At 30.7% G+C, this 15,718-nt stretch overlaps 1 protein-coding gene across 1 annotated transcript in view; it reads left to right on the top strand.

Annotated features, from left to right (window-relative positions):
• LOC118183736 (uncharacterized) overlaps positions 1 to 15,718 on the top strand; it is a 93,818-nt gene that overhangs the window by 61,343 nt on the left and 16,757 nt on the right. Inside the window, exons 12-16 of the mRNA XM_035353335.2 lie at positions 2,716 to 2,831; positions 2,952 to 3,060; positions 3,935 to 4,027; positions 4,971 to 5,081; positions 5,783 to 5,914. Of these exons, the coding sequence (XP_035209226.1) occupies positions 2,716 to 2,831; positions 2,952 to 3,060; positions 3,935 to 4,027; positions 4,971 to 5,081; positions 5,783 to 5,914 (561 nt within the window). The remainder of the gene's footprint in view (positions 1 to 2,715; positions 2,832 to 2,951; positions 3,061 to 3,934; positions 4,028 to 4,970; positions 5,082 to 5,782; positions 5,915 to 15,718) is intronic.

The raw sequence follows: 15,718 nt of genomic DNA, 5'->3' as shown, positions 1-15,718 counted from the left end.
TCAAAATTTAGGAATTAATTATCTTTTCATGTGCAATTTATAAGCAGTTGGTTAGTCAGATTGAAGTTTTGTGATCAAGCTCAGTAAATCATTTGCTCAGCCTTGATATAAAAAAAAAAATTAATCAGCTTTATAAGTTGGGCTTTCTTATCCATTACACTAGTTGTAAAAATTCAGATTTTATATTGTTCTGAGAGTTTATCTAGTTATTTTTAGTAGCTCAATTGCACGAGTAAAAAAGTTTTGTTTGAGTTTGTACAGTTGCCATATGAGCTGTCTCCTAAAACTGTGGAATGTTGCTCCTTGAGTATCTCTGTTATTAAGCAATAAAGAATCTGTATGTAAGTTTGTTCTTTGCATTGTAGGAAAATGGCAGCATGTAGAACTACCAAATTTAAATACACACTGATCTACCTAACAGAAGCTCCTTGAAGTACAAATTTTGAATTTGTTTTTTGATTCAGTTTGTATATTTTAATCAGATTTTAATGAAATTTTAGTTTACAGATTCAGCAATTTAAAAGGAATGTGGTGCTTCTTGGCAAAGTGTAAGATATTTATGTTTCAAATTTAATCAGAAAACTCATTGAGTTAAAAGAAATGTGTTATCACTGCATGAAATAAAATATTTTTAGCTTCCACATGCCAGTGTGTTGCCATTCAGAAAGCATAAGCTATTTAATTTTTCTTTCAATGTTATTGATTTACAAAGTGATTTAAAAGCAATAAATACAGGTCTTCATCTCTATTATTATAAATTACTAGTTGGACTCATGAAATTGTACTAACTGGACATATTTTTAAAATCATTATTTATTTTTTGTAATAATTGTGTTTGATGGCTGCTGTAAAAGCAGTTGGTCTTTAAAAACTCTTGATTAACTGTGTTCAGTTCTTTGCTTAACAGACTAATGCAGCTTGTGTCAGACTGTATAGTAAATAAAAATGTATCTAATGACATTATTAATTACATTACTATCTGTTTTAGATGTTAGCCTATAATTCAATGTAATTTAGTAAATTAGGTCATCATGTGTAAAACCATAGTATGTGAAGCATGAGGAGATTCTCTTTTATGTGTTACAAAGTGATTTACTTTGAACTGAGATACATGATTTCTGATTCTTTCGTCTCATGGTTAAAGAATGAGAAAATTGTATTCAGAAGTAGTTTAATATATGAGTAGTTTGATTTGGTTGATAACAGTAATTTCTTTAAAGCTATATCTGCTGCCTGTAAATGTCTGGTATTTATCTGCTTTGTTGTCTTAGATTGTGATAAACACATTTCCAGGAATTTAATAACACTTCTTTTTGTTCAGGAAGCTTTTTACTTGCAATATATACATTAAGTTATTTTTGCTTTATTTTAAAGTGTTTGATATTTTTATGAGATGAGTGACAGTTTTTGTTTCCATGCTTTAAATGCATTATTCCCCCAGTAACTGTATTTTGCATTTTAATTTTCATTGCTTCTCTTTTTCCTGTTTGTAAAGAAAAACCTGTTAGCTTTTCCCATGGTTTCAAAGTAATATAGAATTTTTGCATGCTCATAAATTAGAGATAATAATCTAAAATGATTTGGGGCCATACCAATTCCCATAATATTTTTGCCAATATTATGCCATTATGCTTAACAATAAAAATTGACAATACTCCTTTATATTTCTTATTAAACAATTCTTATTCTTATTAAACAATACTCCTTTATATTTCTTATTCAAATAAATTGTTATTATTACAGTTATTTTTATTATTAAATATATTGCTATTATCACTGTTAAGAGTTCAAGCACAGAAAAGTCAAAATTGGACATTCTTAAGTATTTGTTATATGTATGTGGACTCGTGTTAGTTATGTCTTAGAAGAAGCTATGTCTTTGTTGACAAATTAAAGAAATTATTTAATTAGATAAACATTAGGTATCAAGAAATTTTCTGAAAAATTTAAATTACAAAATATATAAAAATTGATAAATTGCATAGATATGTACAATTTGATTATCTTTAAACTAATAAAGACTATCAAGAAAATAATCCTAAAATTCACTTTATTTTAGTTTCAGCATCCTTTAAAGCTGTCAAATGATTCTTACTCGTGTTAATTTTTGTGCCTGCTACCTTATTTAGTATTCAGATGCACAAAATTTTAAATACTGAAAAACATAATGCTTAAAATTCCAATACAATGAACATTTATTAAATAATTACCTAACAAATTATGAGGTGTGCTGAAAGTAATTTATCATATCCTTTTGAGATTTTGTTTGTCTTCCAGGTATAAAAATCTATCAAAGATTTTTTTTTTTTTTTTGTTGGGTATTATACTATCTATATGAGGATGAATGAAAAAAGCGTATATTAGCTTGGCATCAATAGTTATTCCTGTACCCTTTCCCCACCAAAAAGTCTGTTTTTCTGGAAGTTTTAACTTAGAAAATTGCCTTAGTGACTGACAAATCTGTAACATATTTTTGTTGTTCTAACAATTTACTTTAAAGGTATAAAAAACCTGTTTGTAAAATCACGTAAATAGTTTTTAAAATGTAGTATGGAATTTGATTTATGTATAAATATGAATTTGATTCTTACTGCCTACTTACTTGCAGGTAAATATTGCTGTATTACTTGCAGAAATACTTATCTGAACTAGTTTCGTGTAAAGACTACCATATGCGAGCAATAATTTTAATATTTTTAATTAATTTTTTCACAGTTTTTAAACAGCCCTTCTGTAAGAAGCCCCGTTAATGCATTGACATCAACCCCAAAGAATACAGTTCAGTTGTATGATTCTTTGTATGATCTCTTGGGTGAAGGAGGATCATCAAGGTATGCTATTTTTGTTTCTTGCATCATTGATCTATAGAAATTTTCTTTTACTCTTTTCTCATTTCATTTTTTTAATATGATAAATTTCAGTATAAGTTAATTAATTTTCCCTCCCTTTAGTGTATTGCAAACACCAAAGCTTCCCATGTTGAATGCATCTCTTCATACACCGACTCCTTTGAAAGAAATTTCTGGTGACATGTCAAAGAGCAGTATTGACAAAAATGAGGTTTATACCTTTTCTTTTTTATTGAATATTATGTATTAAATTTCTTATTGAAGTAATCCATCTCATGGTAAATTTGTTTAAAATTGGGAGGGGGAAAAAAAAGAGACGGGATGTTTAAAATTCTTCATCCCAGGGGGAATATTAAAGTGCAGGACTAGCAGAATAGGATTTTTATGTATTCTTCATATGCTGCAGAAATACTTATCTGAACTAGTTTGGTGTAAAGACATCTCTCATGTGATCTGAAAGCATTCACTTTTTTACTATGCTATGCTTAATTACCTCTCTAATTTTCTATTACTCATTTATTTGTAAGATAATATGCAACAAATAACAGCTATTATTGAGCCACTATACAAGAATCTGTAAAACTTTTATTTTTGTAAAAAAAGGCGGAGTCCTTATGTTTAAAAGTTTAACACATAAGGAGAAACTGAATTAACTTTTGGTTTTGGGGCAGAAGTGTAGATCTTTTTCCTATGCTGTTTCTTGACCATTCATTATTTTGATGTAACTGTATGTTATGCTTATGCAAATCAGAATTGCAGTGGATTTAAAACTTAACATAAATCACTGTTTATATTGCACTGTAAAAATATAGGGGCCATTTATAGGGAGTGAAGCAGGTCTTAATTCATTGATTTATAATTTGAGGGGGGGGAGGGAAAGTGACCTTAATATCAGTTGAATAAACTTAATGGGATAAATATTTCAATCATATAGTAAAGATATTAATATTTTTACATTAATTTTATGTATGGTTATGAAATTATTTAATAATAATGTGAAAATTAATACAGGAGCTTTTCAGTGTATATGTTTAGTAATTTTAAATAATGTGGTTCAATCCTAATTTTTAATCATGTCTTTATAGAGATTTCCCATTAGAAATTCTCTGAAAAAAGGTTATTTCAATGAAAGAGGAGAAATGGAAACCTTCATTGAAACTACTGTGAAAGATAAAGAGGTAAATATTGCTGTATTTAATGGCCTATGAGTATTTAGACAATGGTGTCAATTTAGTTTTTGGAAATAGATTTAACATGTTTTTTGACCAAAGACCATGTTTAATGCATTTTAAAAATATTTCCAAAATCATATATGGTAGAGACTCGATTGTTGTAAATTTCTGTAAATATTTAATCCCTTTGATTGCATTGTTGTTTTGGTGTTTTGTTGTGATATTGAGTAATTTAAATTTGCGTTTAGATTAATAGTTTTACCATTTATTTTGTGACATTTAAGTTATTAAACTAATTCAACTAGAGCATGAGATATGGGCAGAAATTCTCCTTAGGGCTTGGCAACATTTGAGTGATTTCTTGCAAACTTGGCAACTTGCTGGAAGTTTTGGGAAGTTTTCATTTTTAAAGCCCTAGAACTGATTTTTCCTTGAAGTGTCCAGAATACCATAAAATACAGTTCTAAGAGTGAGGAAAAGTCAATTATTAATCAGCTCTGAGAATTTGCAGTTAAAAGAGATTTGATAGTGATACTGTACAGTCCATATGGGGGATCTTGCTTTCTTTCTTTCTTTCTTTTTTTTTTTTTTTAAGCAAAATTCACTTATTAAAAGTTTTAGTCTAATAACTTTTCAATTACTTTTTTGTTTCTTGGTAAAGAATAATTTTTTGGGAAAGGTTATAAATAAGTTTTTTTGGGGGGAAGAAAGAGGGGAGAGACAATATTCATTTTCACAACGTGTATGTAAAAGTCTTTCCCTTTTTTAGGTATTTTTATGAAGTTACTGTATGCTTTAAGAAATGCTTTCATAGTTTTGTGCAACTATTTTTTTTTTTCCTGTAAAGGGAAATCAGATTTGAATTAATCTAAATTAAACATACAAAAATTACTTAATTAATATTATAAAGCTAGTATTTCAGTAAAACATTTCACCACTATTTGTTTAGAATGTTCAACCTGTCAAAAGAGCTCGTAAAGCTTTGCATAAAATATGGATGTCAGAAAGTGATGATTCAGCTATATATATGGCAAGAGATATTTCAAGTCCTGAAACACCTGTGAGTATTTTTCATTCTTAAAAAAATTAACATATATTTTTTACATTTGTAACCATGCAATGTTGTAATGAAGCAAAATCTATAAATAAATCTTTTAAGTGAAGCAGTGTATGCAGTTATACTAAATGTAGTTTTCTTACTTAATGAAAAAATATAATTCTTTAGTTTTTTGTATTTAATATCAAAATGAATTATGAATCAATTTCAAAAAGTTATGAACAATGAAGTTTGTAAAAGAATACTTTTTTTTAAAGATCACAATTTCTCCCATTTTTCTTGAAATTTTATACAGAAATTTTATACAGATGCAAATACCATTCATGCTGTTACAGTTTACTCAGAAAGTAATTATTTTTAGAATGCTGCTCTTTTAAGCTGATTATGTTAATATTTTCAGAGGAAAAACTTAATGACATATTTAACCTCTTAATGCTTATCCCCTTCTTCCCTTCTTGAGAAAAGAACCCCAAATCATATTTTCCCTTTAACACAATTTCAATATTTCTTGACTTAAAAACAGGCATTTAAATGTTTACCAAAATCACATGTAATGTTTGATGACTTGGATCAGCAAATCAATCAGTTACTTGTGCCCGCGTGTCATTTTTTAAGAGTGGCAGAAGACTCTGTGAACCAAATTTGTGAATTTGTGTGAAGTATTTTATTTTGCATAGCTGTTACAGTGTCAGCTCCCTTTTCAGAGCAAATCTCTTGTTGGCGATACATCTGTAACATTCTCGCCTCCATCAATTGTCAAAGATACTTTGTTGGACAGCAGTTTAATTCCTGAATTAAACAATGATTTTCTTATCCCAGCTGCTGTATCAAGAAAGGTAATCTGTTATTCAGTCTCTATTTTTCTTGTTTTGCATTCGTCATTTATTTAAATGGGTAGCAGACATATATAAAATGTAAACATACAACACGAGCATGTGAGTTTTCAGAAGTATGCCAAATGTATGTAAAGCATTCATTTTAAAGCTTAATGAATTTATAGATTAAGTTTCATTATTTGCAACTAGATATGAAGAATGTAATGATAAAATATATGCTGTTACATTTTCATATTTAAGACTGATCTAAATTTGATTTAAACAACAATAAATGTTATTTTTTATTTATTAATTTTTGAAATTGAAACTGAATGCATACTATAAATCAAAGTCTGTGATAGTAATTAAAACTGGTTATGGCATAAACTAATTTTAAATCTAAATGTGGTCATAACTGGAAGAAACACATAAAATAACAAATAACTTCTTGAAATGCTGAGAGTTGTACACTGAATGTATATTTAAAATAAAGCAGTGAAGTTATAATGTTTATTTGAAGACTACATAGCAGCAAATTCACCTTCCTTCAGACTCACTCTAAGTTGAAGATAGTTGTTACTGTTTCAAAGCCCTAAAATTTCTTAATTTACTATGAATAAATGAAAAATTTTAGTAAATTTTTGTATGCCCAGTAGTATTTGTAAGCAGTTTCATCATTTCAGATAAGAGTCTTGTAGAGTCATTAGGTTATTTTGAAGCAGGAAACATGAAAAATGCCCTTGCCGGAACTCGAACCTGGACCTCTCGAATACGTGCTGAGTGTGCTAACTGGTACACAACGAAGGTATGCAGAAAGGAGGGATAAAATATGCTCCCCCTTTTAAAGGGCAACTAGGGATTAGGGGACGCAGTCGCCAAATCCTGGTGGTGAAGAATCATCTTTCACCACCTTTTAGTTCGGGTGTTGCTGTAGAGTCATTAGGTTATTTTGAAGCAGGAAACCTGAAAAATGGGCAATACCCTCACCAGGACTCGAACTTGGACGGTTATTCTACGCTACGAGAGTCGACAGCTAGTTGTGGGCCGCCAGATGTCGCTGCTAATAAAAAACAGGTCTGCCCGACATCCTATATTCTCTGAGTATAGAAGTTGTCGAAAGTGCGTGAAAAAGTGTTGCCACGTCGTCAATCAGGTTTGTGCTGTTGACGTACTAAGTAGACAATGGCTTTGTATGTGTATTCGCCGCTGATTTTTTCATATTTAAACAAAGAATACGGTCCTAGATCTCTGAATTGGTGGCGAATTTATAGAAAATATGTTGATGCTTTTGCTCTGCCAAAAGATGTTTTCATTGCATATTTCAGATTGCCAAAATTTATAGTTATTTTAATTTGCGATGAACTGAGAGAGTATTTGGAGCCACATTCAGAAAACAAGATTGCAATTTCTACTGAAAGAAAGGTTATACTATTCCTGAAATTATAAATTGTAATTGTATGCTTTAAAAAACCTTCTTCATTTAATACAAATATAGACATCCGATAAGCTTCTACTCGATTTATGTACAGCAAGAATTACGTTTACTTTAAAATCTAACAGTTGAATACCTTACGAATAATTCTGTGAACACAAAAAGGAATGTCATTCATTATTATGCGAAAAATTCACACTACTGTAAAATAAAAAATAAAACAAATAAATTATAAAACAGCTTTATAATATTTTTTTTCAGTAGCTGTACTACTACTAGTGTGATACTTTTAAAAATACATTTTAGCCCAGAGGGGCTATTAATTTCGTTTTGCCATTTTGTGGCATTTCACAATAAATGGCGTTTCACTTTTCAAATCGTTGCCACCAAGTATTATCGCACTCTATTATATTTAAAGAAATTAAATAATGAGGAATCTGCAGAATGTATGAATGTTTCTCGCACTGTGATAAAACAACGTTACCTAGAGCCATGAAATTCTGAATAAAGTAATCCTCCATCCTAATATAGGCATCTGGAGGCCCAAATTTGGAACTGGGAATTTATTTTATTATCTATTTCATATTTCGTAAAGCATTTATGAGTTTTTGATTAAGAAACCTAACGATTTCAAAGCGAGCAAAGGTAACATTGTACGGGGGAGGGGAAGAGGGAAAAGACATTTTCATCTCTAGCGCGCGAGACTATGTATCGGAAAATCTAAAGATATGCTTTTTTAAAATTATATAATATTGCTGTTGAATTGAATTTTATGGTTTAAGTGTGAAGAATATGATATTTAATAAATAAAGGTAACATGCAAAACGTTAAAAAAAATGGCCCTTTGGGAGTAATGTAAAATCTGAAGGCTTTTTTTTTTTTTTTTTTGTTTGTTTATGTGTGTGCAATTTTATTACGTTTTAAAACTGGTTTCTAAGTGAGAACTTTCTAAGGGAAACTGGCTCGTATACACGTTACACATGGGGAAAGCCACGAAAACGCCAGCCAGCTCGTTTGTGGGATTTGAACCTCGGACCAAACTGCCTGCGCTCAGCAACTCTACCGCTCGGCAGCTATTAAGCTTGTAAGCAGAATTATACTGCATTATTATTGTATTATGCTATAAAGTAACAATGCTATAAGACTGAGGGTTTGTTCATGGAATAGTACTTTTGTAACCTATTATAGTATTAAAAAATCTGATGTGTACACCACATGACTTCCTTGTACGGAATATTAAATTATATGCATTTTTCTTGCATTTCATTTAAACTTATTGGATTGAATTAAGTCTACTTTGCCGACAGCGCATAAACCACAATAGAATAAATGCATTCTTTAAAATTCACTCTAGTATTTGTTTACCATAGCGACGCTCTGGCGCTAGATTCACTTAAAAATTATTACTGTAACTAAATTTGTATTACTGTTAGTTTACGTGCAGTGCTTCAGTACAAATTTTAAATTTTCGGAAAATACAGTTAGTTTTTTCTTTATAAAACAAATTCTTATGCACTATTAAGTAAAATAAATCAAGAGAGATAATCATCTATGCATAAAGATGCCACACTGAAAATTTCATATATGTATGACAAAAAGAATTTGACTTATTAAAACTCGAAAATCAGCTAAAATTCTCACTTTTTGTGTTGCGCAAAACTGATGACTCCCCATCAGTATTATATTTCGTTCACATTATAACTCATAATGCACAAAATTTATATCATTTAAAGAACAGAATTATCTAATCGTTGCCACATGTTCGATTCAAATACTATAATAAAGTTAGAATGATGTATAAAAGAAATTAAGAAAAAAAAAAAAAAAAAAAAGAGAGAGAGACAGTTTTTCACAGACGATTGAGTATTTCTCATTTAATGAATTCAGTTCTCAATTCGCAAGAAGGCAAATTACATAAAAACTCAAAATATGTATATTAAAAATTACGAAGTAAATCTCAAACACTTATTTTCTCGAAAAAATTCAAGAAAGAATTAAGCATGATTTAATTGGCAATAATAAATGAATGCGTTATCTTTGTTGTTCTGAAGCTAAGTTTCTCTAGATTGGCAACAAATCCACTAGTCTCCTGTTTCAAATGTAAACATCAATGGCCGCCATTAAAAAAGGCTTAGTGGCAATTAAACAACTTTAAAATTGCTGATAATTCTAAAAATATTGCACACAGATTTACTAAAGGCGTAAAATCCTTAACCGGAAGATAAAAACAACATAATTCAATCATTTTTAAAGCAAAAAATGTACAATTTACAAACATATAAGAGTAAAGAAACTGAGATCACTGAGCCGGGTAACAGAGTGGATATATATATATAAATATATTTATATACGTTTGGTGTGGCCGATTGCAACCAAAATACGAGGTGCACATCTACATGTTATAGCAGTCCTACATACAAAATTTCAACGTTCTGAGGCTACTCGTTTTTGAGTTAGCGAGATACATACGTACGCACGTACGTACATACGTTCGTACAGACGCCACGAAAAATTCTCTTCAGAATTAATTTTACAGCAGTTTTATAATTTTTTTGAGGGAAAAGAGTATTTTATTCTGTTCTTACGTACAGATATCACGCAAAAACATCGTTAAATTGCATTCGATAGCGGTCAAAATGGATATTTTCGTTGAAATATGCTGCCTGAAACTTTTCGCGATAACAATACTTCCTTTTTACTTCGTACAAGGAAGTAAAAATCATTGTTTCTTTGCAAACTTAAAATACTGTTCATAGCATTCTCATTTTTATATTGAAAAGAGATATTGATTATTATTAGTTTTCTATTTAAAATGTGTCGAAACGCTGGTTTGACAAGGACTTCAACTGCAGGAGACCTACACTGATTATTTTTACTTTAGTACAGTCAAAAGTCGTTAATTCGGACACCCATAATTCGGAATGATCTATAATCCGGACATAAAAACTAAAAACTTTCTGCGCATGCGCCGCGTTGACACATGCGCAGAGGCGTTCACGCGTGCGCGTAAGACCTTTTACGACTGCGCAAGTGCAGAATACGTTTTCGCGTGCGCATTTTATGTATAATGGACGTATAAGCTAAAATTATCTAATTATCTATTTCAGTTAATGTTGATGATTGCGTTGTTCCTTAATTTTCGAATTGGATCCGGCTTATTATTTTTTGCAGACTGTAAGAGCAATTTTATAAAAGTAAGCTTAAACTTTCGATTATATCAAATAGAATTTCCGATATATATTTGTTAATATGTAAAGGATCTAAAGCGAAAGTGTGTTTTGAAATCCGAAATCTGTTTATCAATTTCACGCTGCTCGGCGGCGGGCGCGTAATGAATTGGAAGTTGATTTGTCAGCACTATCCTTATCTTCAGCGCAGATGTTTTTATTTTATTTGGCTTATAATTCTTTACCAAATGTAGTACTTCATCTCGATATGCTCCGTCTTTGATATGATTTAAATCAAATTCCTTGTCATTATAATTCACTTCCGATAGTGAAGAAAGTGACACAAAGGTTATTGAAAACGAAAAAATTTCAATTGACAAATTAGTCGGTATTCTCGACACAGCAATTATAGGACTTGAACAACGAACTTTGTAACTGAACAAGAAATTATGTCTGTTTAATAGAATTAAAGAGAAAGTATTATCACATGAAACGAAGCAAAACTTAAACAACTTACATTGAAAGAAATGTTTAATAAAGTAAACAAATAAATATTAAGCTTTTTCTTTTTGCAAATTTTGATACCCTTTAGATCATAATTGTTCTTTATTTCATAAATTACGGTTTCATATTTTTAATTTTAGAATTTCTGCATGCCATCTTGCGAGATTTAAACTGATGATCTATAATCCGGAAAAATCGATAATCCGGAATCGCCGAAGTCCCGACGAGTCCGGATTAACGACTTTTGAGTGTACTTGCACTGTGAAAATATTACTATCTTTTAATTATTTCCACAGAATAAAATCTTTTGAGAAGGAAGATTATTTAAACTGAGCAGTTCTTATATATATATATATATATATAATTAAAATAACAGCAATGTAATATTTAAAAAAGGTATTAGTAATTATGTGACAAATATTGCAAAATGAATTAATCACAGATACAGGATAGATTAGTTTAATTTTGGTTATATATTTTATATTGAAAAAATATTTTCTTTCATGTTAATTATAGAATAAATTATTTAAAATAAAGCATTTTGATGCGTGTGTGATAGTTGAATGCAGCAGCAATCTGCCATACTGTAATAGCGAATGAATTTTATTTCTTTTCCTGAAAGAAATAATTTTCATAGAAAAAGAAAATAAAAAAAAGGGAAGAAATATTAAGGAAAAAATATTACCTTTCTAATTTTTTATTTAAAGAAATACTTTTCCAATAGTAACTTGCGGGAAAACAGTTTAAATGTAAGCATGGGTGGCGGAAACTTAGTTTGCTATTACATTGTAATGCAAATTAATCATATTATAAATTTAAATGATTAAAATTGTTTATTTCTAAAAGGATTTGAAGTAAGCTTAATTAATTTACTCTTATCTATTTACCATTGCTTTCGTGGTATCCCATATCACTCTTTATTTCTTAGCTCTAAATTCCTGTGTTAACTTTCCCCTTAAAAAACGGGATTTCCCTTCACATAACACAGCAGCATATTCTGCTGCGTTTTGGTCATAATACTGTTTTGTGCAATTTTTTCCGAAGAACTTCAGCCAGCGCGCGCTATAAATTTCGTCACTCGTCTGTGCTGCGATTGGTCTATAGCTCCTTGAAGCCTTGTACCCTTTTAGTAAAGTCAAATGAACCCACCCGCCCACCAATTGAGGACCACAGAATGGCTTTCTCCAATAAGTTGTGATGGCTGTCCATACCAGTTTTTTTTAAGTCAATATTGTTTGCTGTGATCATAAAATAGGCATCCTGGATCTCTTAAATATATGCCAAATGTGCTAACCAGTACACCATGGAGGCCTGCAGAAAGGGGGGAAAATACATTATAGTATAAAATCTTCATTTACAGTCTTTTTCACTAAGACTATCACATTGAAGCTGAAACATTTTGTAAGACTTAATTGGAAAAATACATATGTGGAAAAGGAGTTGGTTTTGTTTGAAAAGTTGTGATGTAAGGCAGAACATGGTTTTATATAATGAAGTAATATCTTAGCACGTTCTCCTTGTTCATTTTACACATAAGGTCCCATTTGTTTAGGATGAAATATTTAAGTTAACTGTATGATACTATATTATTTCCTGACTGAATCTGGTTTTTAATATATTTTTCATGAGTTTCCGCAAGATTATCATCTACTATTAATGTCAGTTTCACAAGTATCTGCAGTAGAAACAATCATCTCCTCACCTCTTTAAATTTTATCTAGTGCAACAATAACAGGTTTTTAACAACTGCAGTAAGTGTTATAATTTTTAAATCTCTCCAACTGTTCCGGCCATATATATATGTCCCAGCATTTTTACTTAAATTTCTAAATAAGGATATATATGTGCATTTTAAAATAGTCCAAAAAAAATCAAGATATCTGTTAGAAGAGAAAGAGTCCAGATATAAAATAGCAACAGTATTTTGGAATTATGATCAAGAAAATAGCTTTTTTTCATGGCATTTTTGCCCTTTCTGAGGACAAACCTTAGAATAGTTTAAGGATTAAAAGTAACCATATTATTTATTACTTTAACTACTTCTCTATCATCTGTATTATTATCAAGATTTTCATTTGCAAGATATCTGTAAGAAATGTATATGATTTCGTACAAATGATTCCAAGTAATATACCAGACTTTTCTACCTTGTACTGCCAAGTATTTATAGCTTATTACAGTATTTTTATGCAGTTTAATCCTTGTCTGTGTTAAATTTCTGAAACATATTTGAACAAATGCTGCATGCTTAATAACAGATACTGGTGTAATATCTCATGCAGGACATTCAAGATAACGAGTTGAACACATATAAGTTGTATGAACCTTTTCATTAATTACATTTTATGCTCATCATCTGGTACAAAAACTTGCACTTATTTTTTCTGTTTCCATTGTGGCTGTTTGTTGTAGGTACTTGTGTTTTGTAACTTGCAATCTTTTATTCATACTTTATTATTGTGGAATTAGAAGGAGATATATTTAGTACCTATATGAATAACATTAGTGGCAAATGGGTCATATTGGATGTTAATTCCAACCATCTGAAAATGCTGTAACCATTTGATCACTGATCTTCTTTACCTGTGACTTTATTCTTAAAATATGGGAAGTTTTCAGCATTATTTTTGCCCTTTGGAGTGTGTAATCTAGTCTTACTAAACTATTCAAGTGGAAAAAATTGATGCTTAGTGGGAGAAAAAGGACCAGTACAGCATTAAGAGAACTTTGCTATTGCTTATTCTGGTTAGTGAACAACTTTCCTTTTTTTTTTTTTTTTTTTCATAAATTTATTGACTTACTTATTAAATTGACTTATTCTATTTCCTGTCGATAGCTGTATATCATAATAAAATAACTCCACATACATTACACAGTTTCAATACATTTATTTTCCATAGCGACACTCAGGCGCTAGGTTTCACCTCACAGCGTAACATATGAATCTCAACTTCCAATGTACCACAAAATCAAGTTTCTCACAGAATGCATTTCAATGCCAATTCCGGAGGCTCATGCGCCATTAGCCAAGATTCCACTCTGGCGCCAAGCATTTCTCAGCTAATACAAAACACTCCCGGCGTTAAAATTAACAATTTCAAAACTATTATTTCAATAAATGTAAATATAAAGGCACTACAATAAGTTACTTCACAATAACAAATCACAATATTGAAAAATATACATTCAAATTATTACAACAAATACCAATTTATAATAGAAATAAACCATCATTCTACAGGAAGTATACATATATCTCGAACATTTCGTTTCATCAAATGCTGATTAGGCAACCTTACGGTTACTACTCTTACTTTGTTATCCCTACCATGAAAAACCTCAACTATTCTCCCCACTAACCATTTGGTTGAAGGCAAATTTTCATCTTTTATTAATACAAGAGTTCCCAACTGAACGTCATCCTTTAAAAATTTCCACTTGTGACGTTCTTGTAAATTATTAAGATAATCACGTTTCCATAATTTCCAAATTTTTTGTGTATACTTAGTGATTCTTTGCCATTTAGAAAGTCTGTTTTCATTTATGTTGGATAAATCTGGCTCAGCTAGAGTTGTGATAGGTCTACCAACCAAAACGTGACCTGGGGTCAAAGTTTCAAAATTATTGTAATCAGCTGAAATTGGAGTAAGAGGTCTTGAGTTCAATACTCCTTCAATTTCAGTTATAACAGTTAAAAATTCTTCTAAAATTAAAAACACTGATTACCAATAACTCTCTTCAAATGACTCTTAAATGATTTAACCCCGGCTTCCCAAATTCGGCCGAAATTTGGCGACTTTGGAGGAATAAATTTCCACTCTATACCTTCAGTGGTATCGAAACTCGCTAAATTCTCATCTGGACACTCAACCAATTTTTGCAATTTTTTGAGTTCTACACTAGTACTTTTGGGGTTTACACACTTACCTCTTTTCAATTGATTTTCTTCTCGAAACTTACTTTTTTGGGCCTCTAATAAAATATACACCTCAGCATCCTTTATCTCTTCTAAAGTAAGTACTACGTACCTCCTTGCCTGAGAGTTCGTAAGATTATGGATAAACCTGAAAATGAAACTTACAATACGAATAAGTTTAGTATGATTAGAAGACAAATTAAGAATATCATTAAAGAGGTTTGGTTCATTACATGCAATTAAAACTAAGTTAGAATCGTTATGCAGTTCATTGTCCTTCTTTCATTCCTAAGTTCATTTGGACACACTTCTTCAACTACCTCAATTAATAAGTCCTGATGAGGAAACTCTGAGCATGTTAGAAAGTCACAGCATGACCACCATTTGGAACAGTTCACAAGAAAGTCAATTTGAACACCATGCATCATAACATCTGCTGGGTTCTCTTTTGTTGAACCATAGAACCACTCTGTCAGCTGTGTTAACTTCCTAATCTCGTTAACTCTGTTGGCGATGAAAGATTTCCATTTGATACTGGTACCTTTAATCCAGTGTAGCACTATTTTGGCATCAGTCCAATAAAATATTCTCGAGGATTTCTTTTGATCGAGCAATTTTTTAACTCCAGAACCTAAACGCGCTGCTAATAATGCACGAAGTAATTCAAGACGAGGTAACGTAATTCTTCTCACATGTGCAACACGACATTTTGATGTGACAAAACGTGCAGAAATTTCTTCTTCCTTACGCAGTTTTACGTAGACAACAGTACCGTACGCTCTCTGACTAGCATCTGAAAATCAATG

Source organism: Stegodyphus dumicola, chromosome 2 (assembly GCF_044657685.1).
Source record: "Stegodyphus dumicola isolate Sdum_Otavi_A_Nest chromosome 2, ASM4465768v1".
Classification (NCBI taxonomy): domain Eukaryota; kingdom Metazoa; phylum Arthropoda; class Arachnida; order Araneae; family Eresidae; genus Stegodyphus; species Stegodyphus dumicola.
The sequence above is the reverse complement of the archived record's forward strand: the minus strand, read 5'-3'. Positions and strand labels throughout refer to the sequence as shown.